At 40.2% G+C, this 15,267-nt stretch overlaps 1 protein-coding gene across 1 annotated transcript in view; it reads left to right on the forward strand.

The window, feature by feature from the left end:
• Window positions 1-15,267, forward strand: part of ASXL3 (ASXL transcriptional regulator 3) — a 132,804-nt gene that overhangs the window by 111,727 nt on the left and 5,810 nt on the right. The window contains exons 8-10 of the mRNA XM_040984705.1: window positions 6,834-6,930; window positions 8,895-9,000; window positions 12,884-14,840. Of these exons, the coding sequence (XP_040840639.1) occupies window positions 6,834-6,930; window positions 8,895-9,000; window positions 12,884-14,840 (2,160 nt within the window). The remainder of the gene's footprint in view (window positions 1-6,833; window positions 6,931-8,894; window positions 9,001-12,883; window positions 14,841-15,267) is intronic.

Below are 15,267 nucleotides of genomic sequence, written 5' to 3' on the forward strand. Positions count from 1 at the left end.
TTGTCTTACTACAATTTTGAATGGAGGTTCAAAAATTACTCGCTAAATTGTCTTCAGAAAAGTGTTGAACTTTTTTTAGTAACATCTCTCTTAGCACTTTTTTTTCATCTGTTTGCTTATCATTACGTTATTCTAAAGTACATCATGTATTCTTTTTAATTTTTTTTAATTTATTTTATTTATTTTTTTATTGTTAATCACATTGTATTATGTGATACAGTTTTATACGCACTGGGATTCCCCCTATCCCTCCCACAACCCTACCCCCATGGTGGATTCCTCCACCTTGCTGCATATTCACAGTTGAAGTTCAATTGGGATTCATTCATTGCATGCATATACCTAGCATAGAGTTCAGCATCTTATTGTCCATATATCATGTGTTCTTATGAAGAATATTTAAATATGCTAGGAGTTACCTGAGCTATCTGAGAGATACTTAGTACTAAGCTAAAAAGAATAAACATTTACTTTTTAGAATTAACACTGTGACTTTAATTCATCCTCGGGTATAAACGACAAGGACAGAATGTAAATGGTTCAGTGACAGTAGCTTAGAGATCCTGTGCTTGTTACCTTTTTGATGTTGTTTAAGATTCTTAATTCGTGTCTAACAGTATTGGTTTTCTGCTCTAAAGATCTTATTGGTTTTTTTATTGGACACAACAGCTAACAGTGTCCTGTATACAATGTTGAGTTAAATCATTCAAATGACTTGATAGATATTAGCGCATGTACAATACAGATCATCTGCTAACAACACCTTTTGCCTTTTCATCTATAATGATACTTGATCTCATTGTCCACCTGTTCCTGGCAACCTTAGTCTTACTCTTTCTTACAGCATCTGCTTCTCCCCATTTCCTTTTTTTTTTTTTAAGATTTATTTAATTTTATTGGAAAGACAGATATGCAGAGAGGAGGAGAGACAGAGAGGAAGATCTTCTGTCTGATGATTCATTCCCCAAGTAACTGCAATGGCTGGTGCTGTGCCAGTCCGAAGCCAGGAGCCAGGAACTTTCTTCCAGTTCTCCCATGTGGGTGCAGGGTTCCAAAGCTTTGGGTTATCCTCGACTGCTTTCCCAGGCCACAGGCAGGGAGCTGGATGGGAAGTGGAGCTGCCAGGATTAGAACCGGTGCCCATCTGGTATCCCGGCACATTCAAGGCGAGGAGGACTTTAGCCGCTAGGCACGGCCTGAGCCCCTCCCATTTCTTCTTCATTAAAGCTCTTCAGGGAGCTTCCATTCTCTGTTCTCTCCTCATGCCTGCCTGTTCCTAACCATCCTTCTGTTTTCATTCACCTACTTTCCTGTTTCTTTGTTGCAAATTCTTCCTGTTTCTTTCCTCATTGTTACATTTCTTGCCCCTCCTCTTCAGTTACTGATAGACATTATATGTGTACCTCCAAGATACCCTGACATTAACATGTCCAAAGCGACTTAACATTTGTTGTAAATACTGTTCCTCCCCTGACTCCTCCTTTCCCTTCTGTCTGCTGCCAGCCTCTATCCAGTGATCCCAGCCTTGTTCCTGGAATCTTCATTCACTTTTTTTCCCAGGTCACCGCCCACACATCTGCTCCTTCAGGGAATCCATTCTAGTTATTGCAGCTGCCTTGAATATTCTTCCACTTCACTTGCATTGCCTGACCAGTCTTAAGGTATTATCTCATATGTTCTCTTGCTTTCTCCTAGTGCTCCTTGACAGAAGTCACTGAATCTTAGTGTGCCTTAACACAGAATTTCCTCCACATTAGAGTGATAGGGCTAAGTCATCCGTTAGAACTTACGCTCCAAACCATACCTTCTTAGCTCTTCTCCGTTTTAGTGAATAGCAGTATTTTTATTGTCAAGCTCAAATTCCTTGCTGTCATCTTTGCCTGTTCTCTTTCATACCACAGATGCAATCTGGCATCAAGTCCTCTCGGCTCAGCCTTTAGAATATAAACACAATTCTAAAATGTATTACTACCTCCAGTGCTGTTACCCTAGGGCAAATGACTGTGATCCCATTCCTGAATTATTAAAATGGTTATGTACTAAGAGACCTTGGTATATCTTCTCTTCTGTAATTATGTCCAATGCAATAGCCAACTATGGCTGTTGAATACTAGAAATGTGACGAATGAATCAAGATGTGTTTTAAATAGATTCACTGGATATTGAAAAATTAGCATTCAGAGGGAATCTAAAATATCTCAACATTTTATGTTAATGGAATGTTGAAATAACATGTTGGATAGTTTGGATTAAATAAAATGTATTATAGGAATTAATTTCACATCTTTCTTTGTCTTTTTTTCAATATGATGACTAGAAAAACTAGAATTGCATTTCACTCACAGTTATGTTACTATTAAATAGCATTGCTGGAAGTCTTTTTCTAAACACAGCAATTGGAGCTATCCTTTGTAAATGTCACATTTTATCATTCCTGAGATCAAAATCCCCCAAAGGCTCTCCCTCTTCCTGGGGATGACGCCAGCTTCTACACGGGCCTGTGAGATTCAACAGATGCTGGCCCCTTGCCCCACTTCTTCATCTCTCTGACTGCACTCCAGCTCTAAGGACCTCCTTGGAAGCCCCACCCGAAGGGCCTTGGCGTATACATTCCCAGTGCTTCCCAAAAAGCTGTATTGCTCATTTTCTCCTAATTTCCAGTGCCTACTCAAGCATCCCTTACTGTTAGTATTAGGAAGGCCCATTCTACTATCTAAAACAACCGTGTACTTGAACTTTCTCAATCATTTTTTTCACACATACACCCCCATAGTCTATAGAATGAAATTAACTAGATCTGGCATTGCTATTTAGCCCCTCTGTCACTCCAGCAAAATTTTCCCTGTTCTCCCAAGCAGCTCTTCTGTGCCGTGTGTTTGCAATTAGCGATAAGAAACACAAAATAAGGAGATGGGATCAGATTATAACACAGGTTTGATATTAAGTGAAACATATACTTAAAACATTCATTCCGTTTTAAATTCTGGATTTGTACCAGTAACAACATTTACTTAACACTTGGAATTCCGCTTGACACACATCCCTTCGAATGTGTGTTCATATCATCAGTACTAAAGACACATATGTACTCGGCAAGAAAAAGTGTCAACCTCTTGGACCCTCTTGGGTCTCTGAATGAATGTTTCCCTTTACTAGAATTTATTTCTCCCTGAAACAGTTTTGATCAAATTTTTTTCCTTTTAATTAAAAAGGAAGCATAACTCTTCCATAGTTAGACATTTAATTATAAAAGAGTTAGGTGATTTTTTAGAATGAATGTGTCTATCTTGGCTAATGAGAAAACCTAGAATTTATAGCTTAGCAATGAATAAATAGACCTTTCAGAAATGTTTATTGTTCCAGTCTATTAAAATGTTATATCATTTGGACAGTATTTCTTAAAAGCCATAAAATTAATAGTGTATTTTAAAAGTTTTATTGGCATGTACTTCCTAAATTTAATGTAACTCTAGTGTTGAATTGTGCTGTCTCGTGGGCTGGGAAATCTGATATTTAATATTGTTTTTCTGTTTTAAAAGAAACACATTTCCTTCAGGGCTTGTTTCCATTTTCTTGAATGCATTGCTGTCACATTGCCTTGCATTTACATGTACTGAAATCTTGAGAATCCATCAGACTTAATCTGGATCTTGTATTTTTTTGTGTCTTAAAATTATACAGAAATTTCAGTTAGTGACAACTCTTGCCCTTATTTTTAGTAAGATGCAAGAAAGTTAAGTTCTGTTTATCAGCTTCTGGAGTTAAATTTTAAGTCCTTATTTATACAAGTCAAGGACATGTCAGTAAACTTTTAGTGAGAACCTACAAGATACTAAGCATCACATTATATATCCTCAAATAGGGTATAACCCTACTTTTTTTTTCTACGCCATCTTCTATAAATGCACTCTATAGTAAGCAAATTCAGACTTTTCCAGATAATTTGCCTTCTACCTGCTAGCTCTAATGAAAATAAATCTATGCATTGCAGGTACTCATACTCATTTTAAGACAATGTTCGAAGGGGAGAGTGAGTGTGAAAGAGAAATCTCCCACCTTGTACCCTACTCTTCATTTGTCCATTTAGCAAGAGTGGGCTAGGCTCAGGTCTGGATCCAGGAACTCCAACTGAGTCTTGCACAGGGGCGGCAGGAACCCTTGAACTTGTGCTGTCACTTGCTGCCGCCCCTAAGCACGTCAGCTGAATTGGAAACATACCAGAAGTCTGATACAATGTCCTCACCTTCATCCACCGGGACAGGCAGCCCAGTTTGCATCCCAGTCTGAAGTAGAGTTGCTTCCTTTCCCCCTTCCCACAAGGCTCCTGAACCCCAATACCATATATTCAGAATAAATATTTGTAGAAAATGTCAGGTTTCTTAAATGTGCTGTGCAAATGACTGTCTTGTCCTCATCCTTGTTGTATTTGTTAGTCCTTCATCAGCACCTTCCTGCAAGATAAATACTGGGCATTGTTCATTTTTTTACCCAACCCAGCTTCCAAAATCAACCAGAGAAATTTAGTATCTAAGATTATTCTCCCAATGGCTCTGTCTTCAGAGACCTTTACAGAACTCTGAGTATGTCTCCAGTATTCCTTTCTTCTATAAGCTTATGTTGAAGTATTCCGGTTTGCTTTCTGATGAGGGGTATAACATGATGGCATTCCTGGTTAGATGCACAAGTCAGGAACCAAAGGACAGTGTTCTACAATTGCCTCATCAAAGGGTGGGCAGGTTGGAACATTTCTCTACTCCTACACTGGGGGTTGAACTAAGCCCATGAAATGGAATACTGATATAATGACCTGTTATAACCATGCAGACTCCAGATGAGTTAGAGATATAAAGAGCTCAGAAACAGCTCGTGTGTATGGAATATATTTCAAATATAAGAGTAGGGCCTTTTTCTTTTTTTTGCCACGGCATTGCCAGTATCCAGGCAAGTGCCAGGAATATGTTCATATGAGTGCTCAGTATCTGTTGAATAAAGATGAAACAACAGCGGGAATAAGCAATGTTTAATGGATGAGTAAAATCCTGCCTGAAATTCTCCAAGTGCATGGAATATTTTAGCATGGTTACAGGTCTCTTCCTAAAGAAGAAACTCAAGATATCAAATCTGTATTCTTCTATATGTCTTATGTCAGGGAATGATATATCTGTTTTGTTCTCTGTGTCTCTCTTTGCTGAGTGTAATTGGCCACCATCCAATTTTAAGTTGTTTGTATAGCATTCTCTTTTAAATTCCATATTCTTCTTTCTGAATGATGGCTTAACTAACACATTCACGAAGCCATTACTTTAGCAAAATTTTGAAAGAAGAATATTTCACCATGAGCCCCGGCAGGGGGTGGGTGCAGCCTGTGTCGTTTCATTATGCATGTGCAGTGGGAATTGGCCCTTGAAACCCTGAAGGGGCCGGGTGCTGCTAAGTTTGGGCAGCCCAGGGTATCAATGGTGCCGAGTGAAGCCTCTAGACCACCTGGTGGCTTGCCCATGGAGGCCTTGCAGGTTTCCAGGGGACCTGGGGGATCATGTTTAAGTGAGGAATGATCTCTGAGGGATTTGCATCAAAAAGGCTACCGTGCTTGCAGATCTAAGCCTCCTTAGTGACGTGGATGGTGCAGTGAATAACATACCCAGATGCACATGGAGGATGTCGCAGTCCCTTGGGGCCTGCAGAGGATATCTGATACTGTAGCAGAGGAAAAGAGCAGAACAAACTGATCAACTTCCCAGACAGCCTTTGACAGCAAATATCTGGGCAAATGAATTCCCTAAGGTGGACTATGTCAGCCAATGGACCTTGGAAGGATTTGCTCATCCTTGGATAGGCGAGCTAAACAGCCTTTTAGAACTTTTGAAACCACATAAGCAGAACCCTCGGAGTTTGCTTCACACTGGGGACCCTGGGATGACATCGAATGACCACTCCCATCTCCGGATACTGAGGCATTTGGGATGCTGGGTGCGGCATCACCCCCTATCTCCACCTTTAACCAAGATACAGGGGAAGAAAACTTGGAAATAATGGTCTCACTCACTTTCCCCTAACCATTAACCCTTCCCATCCTGGTCAATTATGTAAACATCATCAAAAGTAAAAATAAATAAATGTAAAAAAGAAGAACATTTTGGTGAAATAGAGTGTAGAAACAATCATAAACAAAACATGGGAATAAAGAATCTCCATGTGTATTTTCAGGTAACAGTGAGTATCTTGAACTTAGGCATGAGAGTAAACCTTCGAAAAGCTCTGGTTAGATTTCTCGTTTGCCAAGTCTTTGAGTGCCACGCTAAGCATCCTCACACCTCATAAATGGTTCGGTTACTGATGAGTTATGATGGTCCGCCTCTGCAGTACACAAGCTCATTCTGTCTGGCAGCTCACTCTCATCTCAGTTCTGTCTCATTTTGGCCAGTCTGTCCTAACCTTGCACCAGTTCCATTGGGTTCTTCCTAACCACTCCCATGGCTACCTAAAACCTTCCCTGAGCTTTCATTTATTTATTCATTTGTTTATTTATTTAATTTTCATTTGGCATCACTGAGCTAGCATATCTTATCTTCACTCCACCACTGCTACTGCAGATCAGTCAAGAAAAACCCACTAATTCCTTCTGTCCCCCATACTAGCAAGCAAAATTCAAGCAGCTTTCGTTCTAGAAGATTCAGCCTGGTTTCTGTTCTTTTTTTGCTTGCCTTGTCTCTCTGTCTCTCTGACACACACACACACACTTTTCAACAACATTCTGTTTTTGCTGTTTTTATGCATACTTTTGCTTTGAATTATGCCTGATGAAATCTTGATTTTGTCGATTTATTTCCTAGATGGGAAGTGATGGAATTTTACGCCTCAGTACTTCTGCTCTGAATAATGAATTCTTTGCATATGCAGCACAAGGGTGGAAGCAGCGACTGGCAGAAGGTAAATTTCTGTTTTCTAATGTGTGACATTGGAGTATACAAAATGTTTTGGGCATTCTACCTTCCTCTGATCTCCAGTATTTTTCCTCCCCCTAAAATACATATAAATTTATTAAGAACTTTAACTGTCTTTAAATGGATTTTTCAGTTCTTTGGCAGTTTGCAGGAGGTCAGTTATTGTTTAAGAAAGCATGATTTTATTTGGGGTATAACACGGATGTTTTGCAGCATGACTTTTTGAGTGATAATTTTAATCACATGAATTGATCCACTGTGTATTCTCCTTCTGAAGCCAAGACACACTTTATGAAATATTTTCTTCCTCCCAAAGCTGCCACTTTACCTTATCCTTCTTTAGTCAACCAGCTTACCACCATACTTTTACTTCTTATGCAATTTAAGCTTTCAGAAGTCAGCTGGGACTCCACCACATACAGATGAATTTTCCTTCTTAGAGAATACCCAAGACTTTGAATGACATCATCCAATTTCCTCCTCTTAGTACGTTTTAGATATTTCCTCCAGTATTTCATTTGCTTTTGACTCTGTCCAACTCAAAGCCATCTGCTTGAGACATGAACAATATATATTAGATTTTTATCTGAGCTACCTTTCTGACAGCCCTGTCTCCATTTCCTTCCCACATTCTTATTCTTCCATCTGGTGGGAACTGTTAATGTCGCCAGCACTGTCTTTTCTAACCATACCTGTGAGGATACTCAAAAAGTTCTTGGAAAATTGAACTAAAAGTTTGTTGTTGTTTTTTTTTAATAGGTGAAAAACTAAAAAAAAAAAAAATCCATGCCGATGTGGGATCTTAGAAATTTAATGGAAGGGGCCAGAGCTATGGCACAGTGGGTAAAGCCCCTGCCTCATACAGCAGTTCAAGTCCCAGGTGCTTCACTTCTGACCCCACTCCCTGCTTATGGCCTGCAAAGGCAGTGGATTTGGCTCAGGACCTTGGGCCCCTATGCCCCATGTGGAAACCTGCAGGAAGCTCTGGGCTGCTGGTGTTTAGACCAGCCCAAGTCTGACCATAGCAGCTACTGGGGAGTGAATCAGCCGCTGAAATTCTCTCTCTCTCTCTTTCATATCACATAATTGGCCCTACTCTTCTTTTCTCCTTTCATTTCATCTGATCTTTTCATAACCGGCCACTTGAAAGAAGATAAAAATATTTTACTATTTCTGTTCCTTTTGACTCAATTGCTTTGTAAATGCCTGATCATCCTTCAAAGGTTAACTCAAGAATCAGCTCCTCCATGTGGTCCTCCTTCATGAGCATGCGTACATTGCAGTGCTTTCTCCTCTGTAGTTTCACCACACTTACGCCTATGACCTGGACAGGGCATTTAGTTTATAATATGGTGAACTGTGTCACCTCTTCTCCCACCACGATGCTTTCTATAAGGGTATTGAAGGCTCTCTCATTTGCAGCCCTACCATTCAGGGTATTCTTAAAGATGTATTTACTTATTTTGAAAGAGCTGCAGGAAGGGGCGGCAGTAGAGGGAAAGGGGTAGAGGAAGAACTCTCCCACGTGCCAGCTCACTCCCAAGGTGACCTTAATGACTAGGGTTGAGTCAGTCCAAAGCCAAGAGCTTCATCTGGGTCTCCCACATGTCTATAGGGACCCAAACACTTGGGCCAACTTCTCTTGCTTTCTCCAGGTAATTAGCAGGCAGCTGGATCAGAATTAGAGCAGGTAGGATATCAACCGGCATCATAGATAGCAACTTGACCCACTTTACCACAAGGCCAACTCTTCTAGTACATTTCATAAAGGCGTGAGAGTTCAACTTTGATGAGATAAGTGATTTCCATAAAGACAAATTTGTAGAATGCAATCATTGGTCACTTTTTTCAACATCTATAATTTTTTCCAGATTGATAACTTGTTTTTTTTTGTAGTAATTGACAGATGACAAACCACTTTTATTCACTCCATTGTTATTTTCTTTCCAGGGGAATTTACCCCAGAAATGCAATTGCGAATAAGACAAGAAATTGAGAAGGAAAAGAAAACAGAACCTTGGAAAGAAAAATTCTTTGAGAGGTTTTATGGAGAAAAGTAAGTACTAGAGCATTTTTCCCCTCATTTCTTGCAGAAGGAAATGAAAATGTAATTCTCTGCTTCACATAGCGCACTCACAAGCTGTAAAACTTAATAAATCTATGATAAAAGCAAATAGGCCCTCGGTGTAAGAAATTGCAGGTAAAATTATAGTGGTATATCAGCACTTAAATGTTAGAAAATGCATTTTCAAGGTTTTATAACTTGTTCATGAAAATTCATTTTGGACCGAAAATATTACATGAAATCCCATAGAAGTCAATTTTGGTTTTCTTAAGTGGATTTTACTTAAATTTTCCAATTCTTTTGCCCAATATTTTTGTTAATGGATACTTTAGAGATAAGTAGTTTAGTAAGGTATATATTTAACTCTCATGTTTTACATTGATTGTAGATGTACATATTAGTTTATGTTTAGTTCTTGTTTTAGAGAAATTCAGAGGTGCTATCCTTCATGCCATCCATCCTTCTATTCAAGTACAACCTGTTTTTAATGTATTATTTGTGTATATATGTGTGTTTCATTTTTAAAGTAAAAGCAGAGACTGGTAAAAGTAATAATAAATCATATGGAAGCAATGAACATGGGTAGAATTAATGCCTCATAGAAATACCTAAGAAGTGAGGAATTGCACTGTTACTAGCAACTTCAGATGCTTCAAAGTAAAGAGATTATTCTTTACTTCCTACATAGGACAGTAATACGTGAAAGTTGTTGTTTTTAAAGACATAGAGTGTTGCAGGTAATTGCCTGTCTTTGGGGAGCCATGCACCTGAGTCTCATGGAAGTGTTCTTGAAAATGAATCTGATGGTTAGCTGGCTGGCTGCTCAGAGTGAGCTAGCCTTGACAAGTTGTCCTAAATAGCAGTAGTCTTGATTGGAAAGGTCTACATAGGATCTCTATGTCAGAATTTCTGAATGTGTAAAGTGAAACTGAACAGAGATCATTAATGTATATCCTCACAGATTAAAATGTAACAGGCTAATAGTATGTCTTTACATGTAATCAACTGTAGTGTCACTCAGTTCTGGCTGCATCTTAATCCTCGTTAGAGATGTTTAATATTAATATAGGTTTCCCAGAATCAATCTGGACTGACAAGCACTAAGAGTTGATTTTAGGAATCACTAGTTTTAGAAGTTTTGCAAATCATGCTGATGCCCGGTGGGGTTGAGAACCCCGGATAATGGGACTCAGACCATGCAGAGGTTCTCTCTCTCCCCCTGTATAGGAGATGGAATGTTACAAACAGACTTCTCCAGTATGGCAGAACCATAACTGTGTTAGTTACCCGCAAGCGCCGATCCTGAGTGGCAGAACAGACACTTACTTTGTTATTAATTCATCAACACTTAACCAGCCTCTCCTCTATGCCAGAATGTCAAGTGTGTGGTCATCTTGTGGCTTCCTGGGCTCTGCCTGCTGAGAATCCCACATTCCAGGAATTTCAATATTGAGCCCTCTGATAGGTTGCTATAAGCTTAGCAAATATTTCATTTATGTTCCAGTGATTCCATTATCCCTACGTTAAGTCCTACATGTTCTAGGAGAAAAAAATATGATAAACATGAAGTGTGAGGACTTTACATATTTCCCTGAATGTCAGGTTGAGGAGTCTTGACCTAAGATGTGATAGTCATGATACTGTATAGGGACATGACCCTCCATCACCATTCTCAAGCTCTGAATACAAAGTATTATTCCACTAGAGCCTCTCTTTAGTGAAGTACATTGAGAGTTTTTTTTTATCTTCTTCCATCACTGCACCTGTCTCTTGTTTTCTATATTTGATCATGTAGTGGATGACAGATTATTTTTTATGTATATATCTCATTTACCTGTATTTCCCTGATATTTTAAAATTTGGCTCCAGCACAGAACAATTTTGAGCTGACAAAAACCATATGCCTTTCCATTGCTCCAAGTTTTTCACGAAGATATCATCCAGACTTGTGTCCAGTTAAGACATGTGGGATTTAGTCCTCTGATTGTTGGTGTAGATATTGATTACGTTTTTCCCTGGCATGGTTATGATAGAACAGCATCATATTGGTTTTGTCTGTGCATGTGTGGTCTACATTTCTGAAGATCAGGTTTCCCTGTGTGTAGTGTCAGATGTGCTGTTTCTTCCCCCATACCCTGTGCCACCTTAAGTATTTTCCATTGAAAATCATTTTTAAAAGATGTACATATTTATCTAAATGGCAGAGAGAGAAAGAGAGAGAGAAAAAAACAACTGACTGGCCTTCGATCCACTAGTTCGCTCCCAAAATAGCCACAGTAGCTGGTCCTGGGCCACACCAAGCTAGGAGCCAAGACTCTACCCTGGTCTGCCTCTTGGGTGACAGAAACCCAGGTAGATGGGCCATCCTCTGCTGCTTTCCCAGGCACATCAGCAGGGAGCTGGATTGGAAGGGGAGCAGCTGGAACTCGAACCAACACTCTGATAAGGGATGCTGGTACTGCAAAGAGCAGCCTAACATGCTGAATCATAGTGCCAGCCTTGGAATTAAAATTTGGCATAGGTGTGTTTTATACCATTTGTTGTACATGTATATATACTGCACATATTATTACTTTCATATTTAATTATGTTGTCATTAGCCAAATAATAGAAATTTGGCTTCCAGTTCCTCAGATTTCTATTACATACTAAACTATATCAGTGGCCTCTCTCTCTGATACGATCTAGCTGATTATTCTGTTTGAAATCTATCTGTAATTAAGAAAAAAGTATAGCTATTAGTAAGGCATACTTCTAAATTGCAACTTCCCAAACCCATCTCAGGGAAAATGGAGAGGAATTAAACTAATTTTGAAGGCAACATACTCTACTTCTGATAGCCTTGTGAGTTTTAGTGAAGAAAACAGTGATCAAATACCCCCAAAGTGTTTTCAGTTTCAATTCCCTTTCATTTGCTGATGTTATTTAAATTATAATTAAGGTGGATTTCACTGAGGTGCTTTCTTGCATTACAGCTACTATGCAATTATATTTCTTCACCCAATGTGCTACTGTTCATGGAAATGTTCTCTCCTCTGCTTATCTTCATCATTTCCTATACTGTAATTTAACTTCATTTCTCAGTCATTGGAGTCTGATACAGAAACAGATTTACTTGATTGCAATTATGATTAGCGTTGCCTGAAGACCTGAGCATTAGATAGAATTATTTCATGATTTTCTATCCTGTCTAGTGTAGAAGGTCTGTACAGCAGGAACTTTACATGAATGAATTTAAAAGTCCTCGTTCATGCGTCTGTTAGCTGGAAGCCAGTAGAATAACTGGGATGACCTCAAACATACTCTGTGATCCTTTAGTAAAATTTTTGTGTTGCCTTAGTTTTTGACACTTGGAAGATGAAACAAGGTATTAAAATAGTGTTTCTTAGATTCGTTTCAGAACCAGTCTTTTGAGGTCATTTCAGTGCCACAATTGGATGTATTATGTTCACGTTCCATAGTTCTTATTTGATTCTGTTGTATCTCCCAAATCTGCATAATCTACGATAAGAAAATTGCTCTAATTTTTGTCTTAAGAAAAAATTCTGGATCTTACCCATTCTTCAGCTTTACCAAACATGTTTTCCAATTCTTGTCAGATCTCCTTTATTATTCCTTGTACTGACCCAACTTCGTAAAGTTCATGTGTCTTAGGTTACATAGCAAATGCTGTTCCTTTCTTATCTAGAAGTGGAGAGCTTGTTTTGACTATTTTTATTAAATCAGTAGAGCACTTATGTCACCATAAGTTATCTCATGTCAATCAGGCATGTTACTTGGGAATTTAAAAATCCATTTGATGCATTTCGTAGATTTATTGAACCTTGCGTGTTTTATTGCTGGGAAAACATTTAATATCTCTAATTTTATTCAGATTGGGCATGTCAAGAGAGGACTCCATGAAGCTCACTGCCGGAGCGAACAGTGATAGAGCTGAAAGTAGTTCTTCGTGTGGCACGCCTGGCCCTCCCGGTCCTACTGTGCAAACCTCCTTGGAAGAACAAAAGCCAAAAAGCCTGAAAGGCCCAGCTTCCCCAGAGCCCGAGTTCTGTGCTACACTTTGTCCAATGGTAGATGTTCCAGCCAAAGATGGCATGGTAGAATCAGAGCCTGAGGATATCTTGATTCCTGAAGAGAGTGTGATTCAGGAGGAGATTGCAGAAGAGGTAGAAACTAGTATTTGTGAATGCCAGGAAGAACATCACAAGACAATACCTGAGTTTTCGGAGGCATCTGAAAGTCCAGCCCACTCTTGCGAAGAGCCCCAGATGGCACCTTCTGAAGACACCTTCGAATCCTGCGTCATGATGAATGATGTTTTAGAAACTTTGCCTCCCATTGAAGTGAAGATTGAAGACAAACCAGAATCTCCCCAGGAGGAAATGTCTGTCGTTATTGATCAACTTGAAGTCTGTGACTCTCTTGTTCCTTCCACTTCATCCGTGACTCACATTGACGACACAGAACAACAGAAGGAGCCAGAAAATGTAACAGAGACCAATATTCCCAAAATGAAAGCAGGACCAACTCCGCTGGAAGATCAGCTTCCAAGTGAAGGGATTGCAGTAGATATGGAGCTACAGAGCGAGCCTGATGAACAGCTTTCTGAAAATGCCTGCATCTCAGAAACCTCCTTCTCCGAGAGCCCAGAGGGAGCCTGCACCAGCCTTCCGTCCCCAGGTGGCGAGACCCAGTCCACATCAGAAGAGTCATGCACTCCAGCCTCCCTGGAGACAACATTTTGTTCTGAAGTGTCCAGCACTGAAAATGCAGACAAATATCCTCAAAGAAATCCTCCTGATGAAAACCTCCATGGCTCTCTGATGTCAGAATTATCTCCCGTATCCACATCACCTGAAGCATCAGAAGCATCAAATATGTCCAACCTGCCATTAACATCGGAAGCCTCCCCAGTATCCAACTTACCTCCAACATCAGAAACATCACCAATGTCTGATTTACCCCTGACATCAGAAGCCTCTTCCATGTCTTCCATGCTTCTCCCCTCTGAGACCACGTTTGTGTCTAGTTTGCCACTTCCTTCAGAAACATCTTCAGTGTCTAATGCTTCCATGAGTGAAAGGATGGCGCACCCACAGAGAAATTCACCTCCAGTTTCTGAGGAGTCACATTCCCCGCAGAAAGATGAGCCTTCTGTGGCCACCATGTCCCTGCCTGAGAGCTTCATCTCTCAACAAAAGACTCTGTCCAGTACTGCTGAGTCCATCCAAATGGCTTCTTCTTCCATAGCTCCTGAAGCTTTTCCATCCGAAGAACTGCCCAAGACCCTAAGTCAGCAGCCCCCGAACCCACATGCAGAAACTGAAAAACCCTATTCTTCTTCAGTCCCAGAGCTTCCTTCTCCAGAGATGATAAAAGTTAAAAACCACAGTGTTCTGCAAAGAACAGAAAAGAAAGGCATCCCTTCACCACTGGAGTTATCTGTCTTTTCCGAAGAGGCAGAGACGAAGGTCAGCGAGCTTCCCTCAGCTAAATCACAGGACAAGCAGTATGTCTCATCGGCAGAAAAGGTTTCCTTTTCAGAAGGCTCCAGGAATAAAACACACAAACAGGGGGGCACACAGAACCGGTCGGAGAGCTCCCATGCTTCTAAGTCAGCTGAGCCCTCCAAGTCACCAGACGGGATAAGAAACGAAAGTAGGGAATCCGAGATAGCGAAGAGGAAGACGGCAGAGCAGCACGGCTTCGGAATTTGCAAGGAGAAGAGAGCTAGGATAGAAGATGACCAGTCTAGCCGGAGCATATCATCCAGCAGCCCAGCTGAGAAAGAGCAGCCCCCCAGAGAGGAGCCCCGAGTCCCTCCACTCAAGGTAGGACCTTTGCAAGTGTGTTCCACAGCAGACTTCTCCTCCCTGGACTTTCAATGTTCCTATTTTCTTTCCTCCTTCCACATTTTCTATAGAAATATATAATCTGGTCCTCCCAGTACCCAGTCAGATAGTGAATGATCCCTTTTAAAATTTCATTGAGCTCATATAAGAAATTCAGATATGCGGATATATTTAAACCATCGTATTTGAGGAAAAAGCGTTGGCGACAGGGGGTGTGGGAAAAAACAGGGCCTGGAGGAGCCTGGAGGCCACTGAATACTGGGGTGCTGGGAGCTCCAAAACTGTAGGAAGGAAAACTTTATGAATAGGAGGAACTATGAAAGATTATTCAGGTTTTTATAAACTCAGGAGGACTAGGGAAAGTAATCAAAAGTTGGAGGCAAGCACTGATTCTCTAATAACATTG

Source organism: Ochotona curzoniae, unplaced genomic scaffold, assembly GCF_017591425.1.
Source record: "Ochotona curzoniae isolate NIBS_2020 unplaced genomic scaffold, NIBS_Ocur_1.0 contig_43, whole genome shotgun sequence".
Taxonomy (NCBI): domain Eukaryota; kingdom Metazoa; phylum Chordata; class Mammalia; order Lagomorpha; family Ochotonidae; genus Ochotona; species Ochotona curzoniae.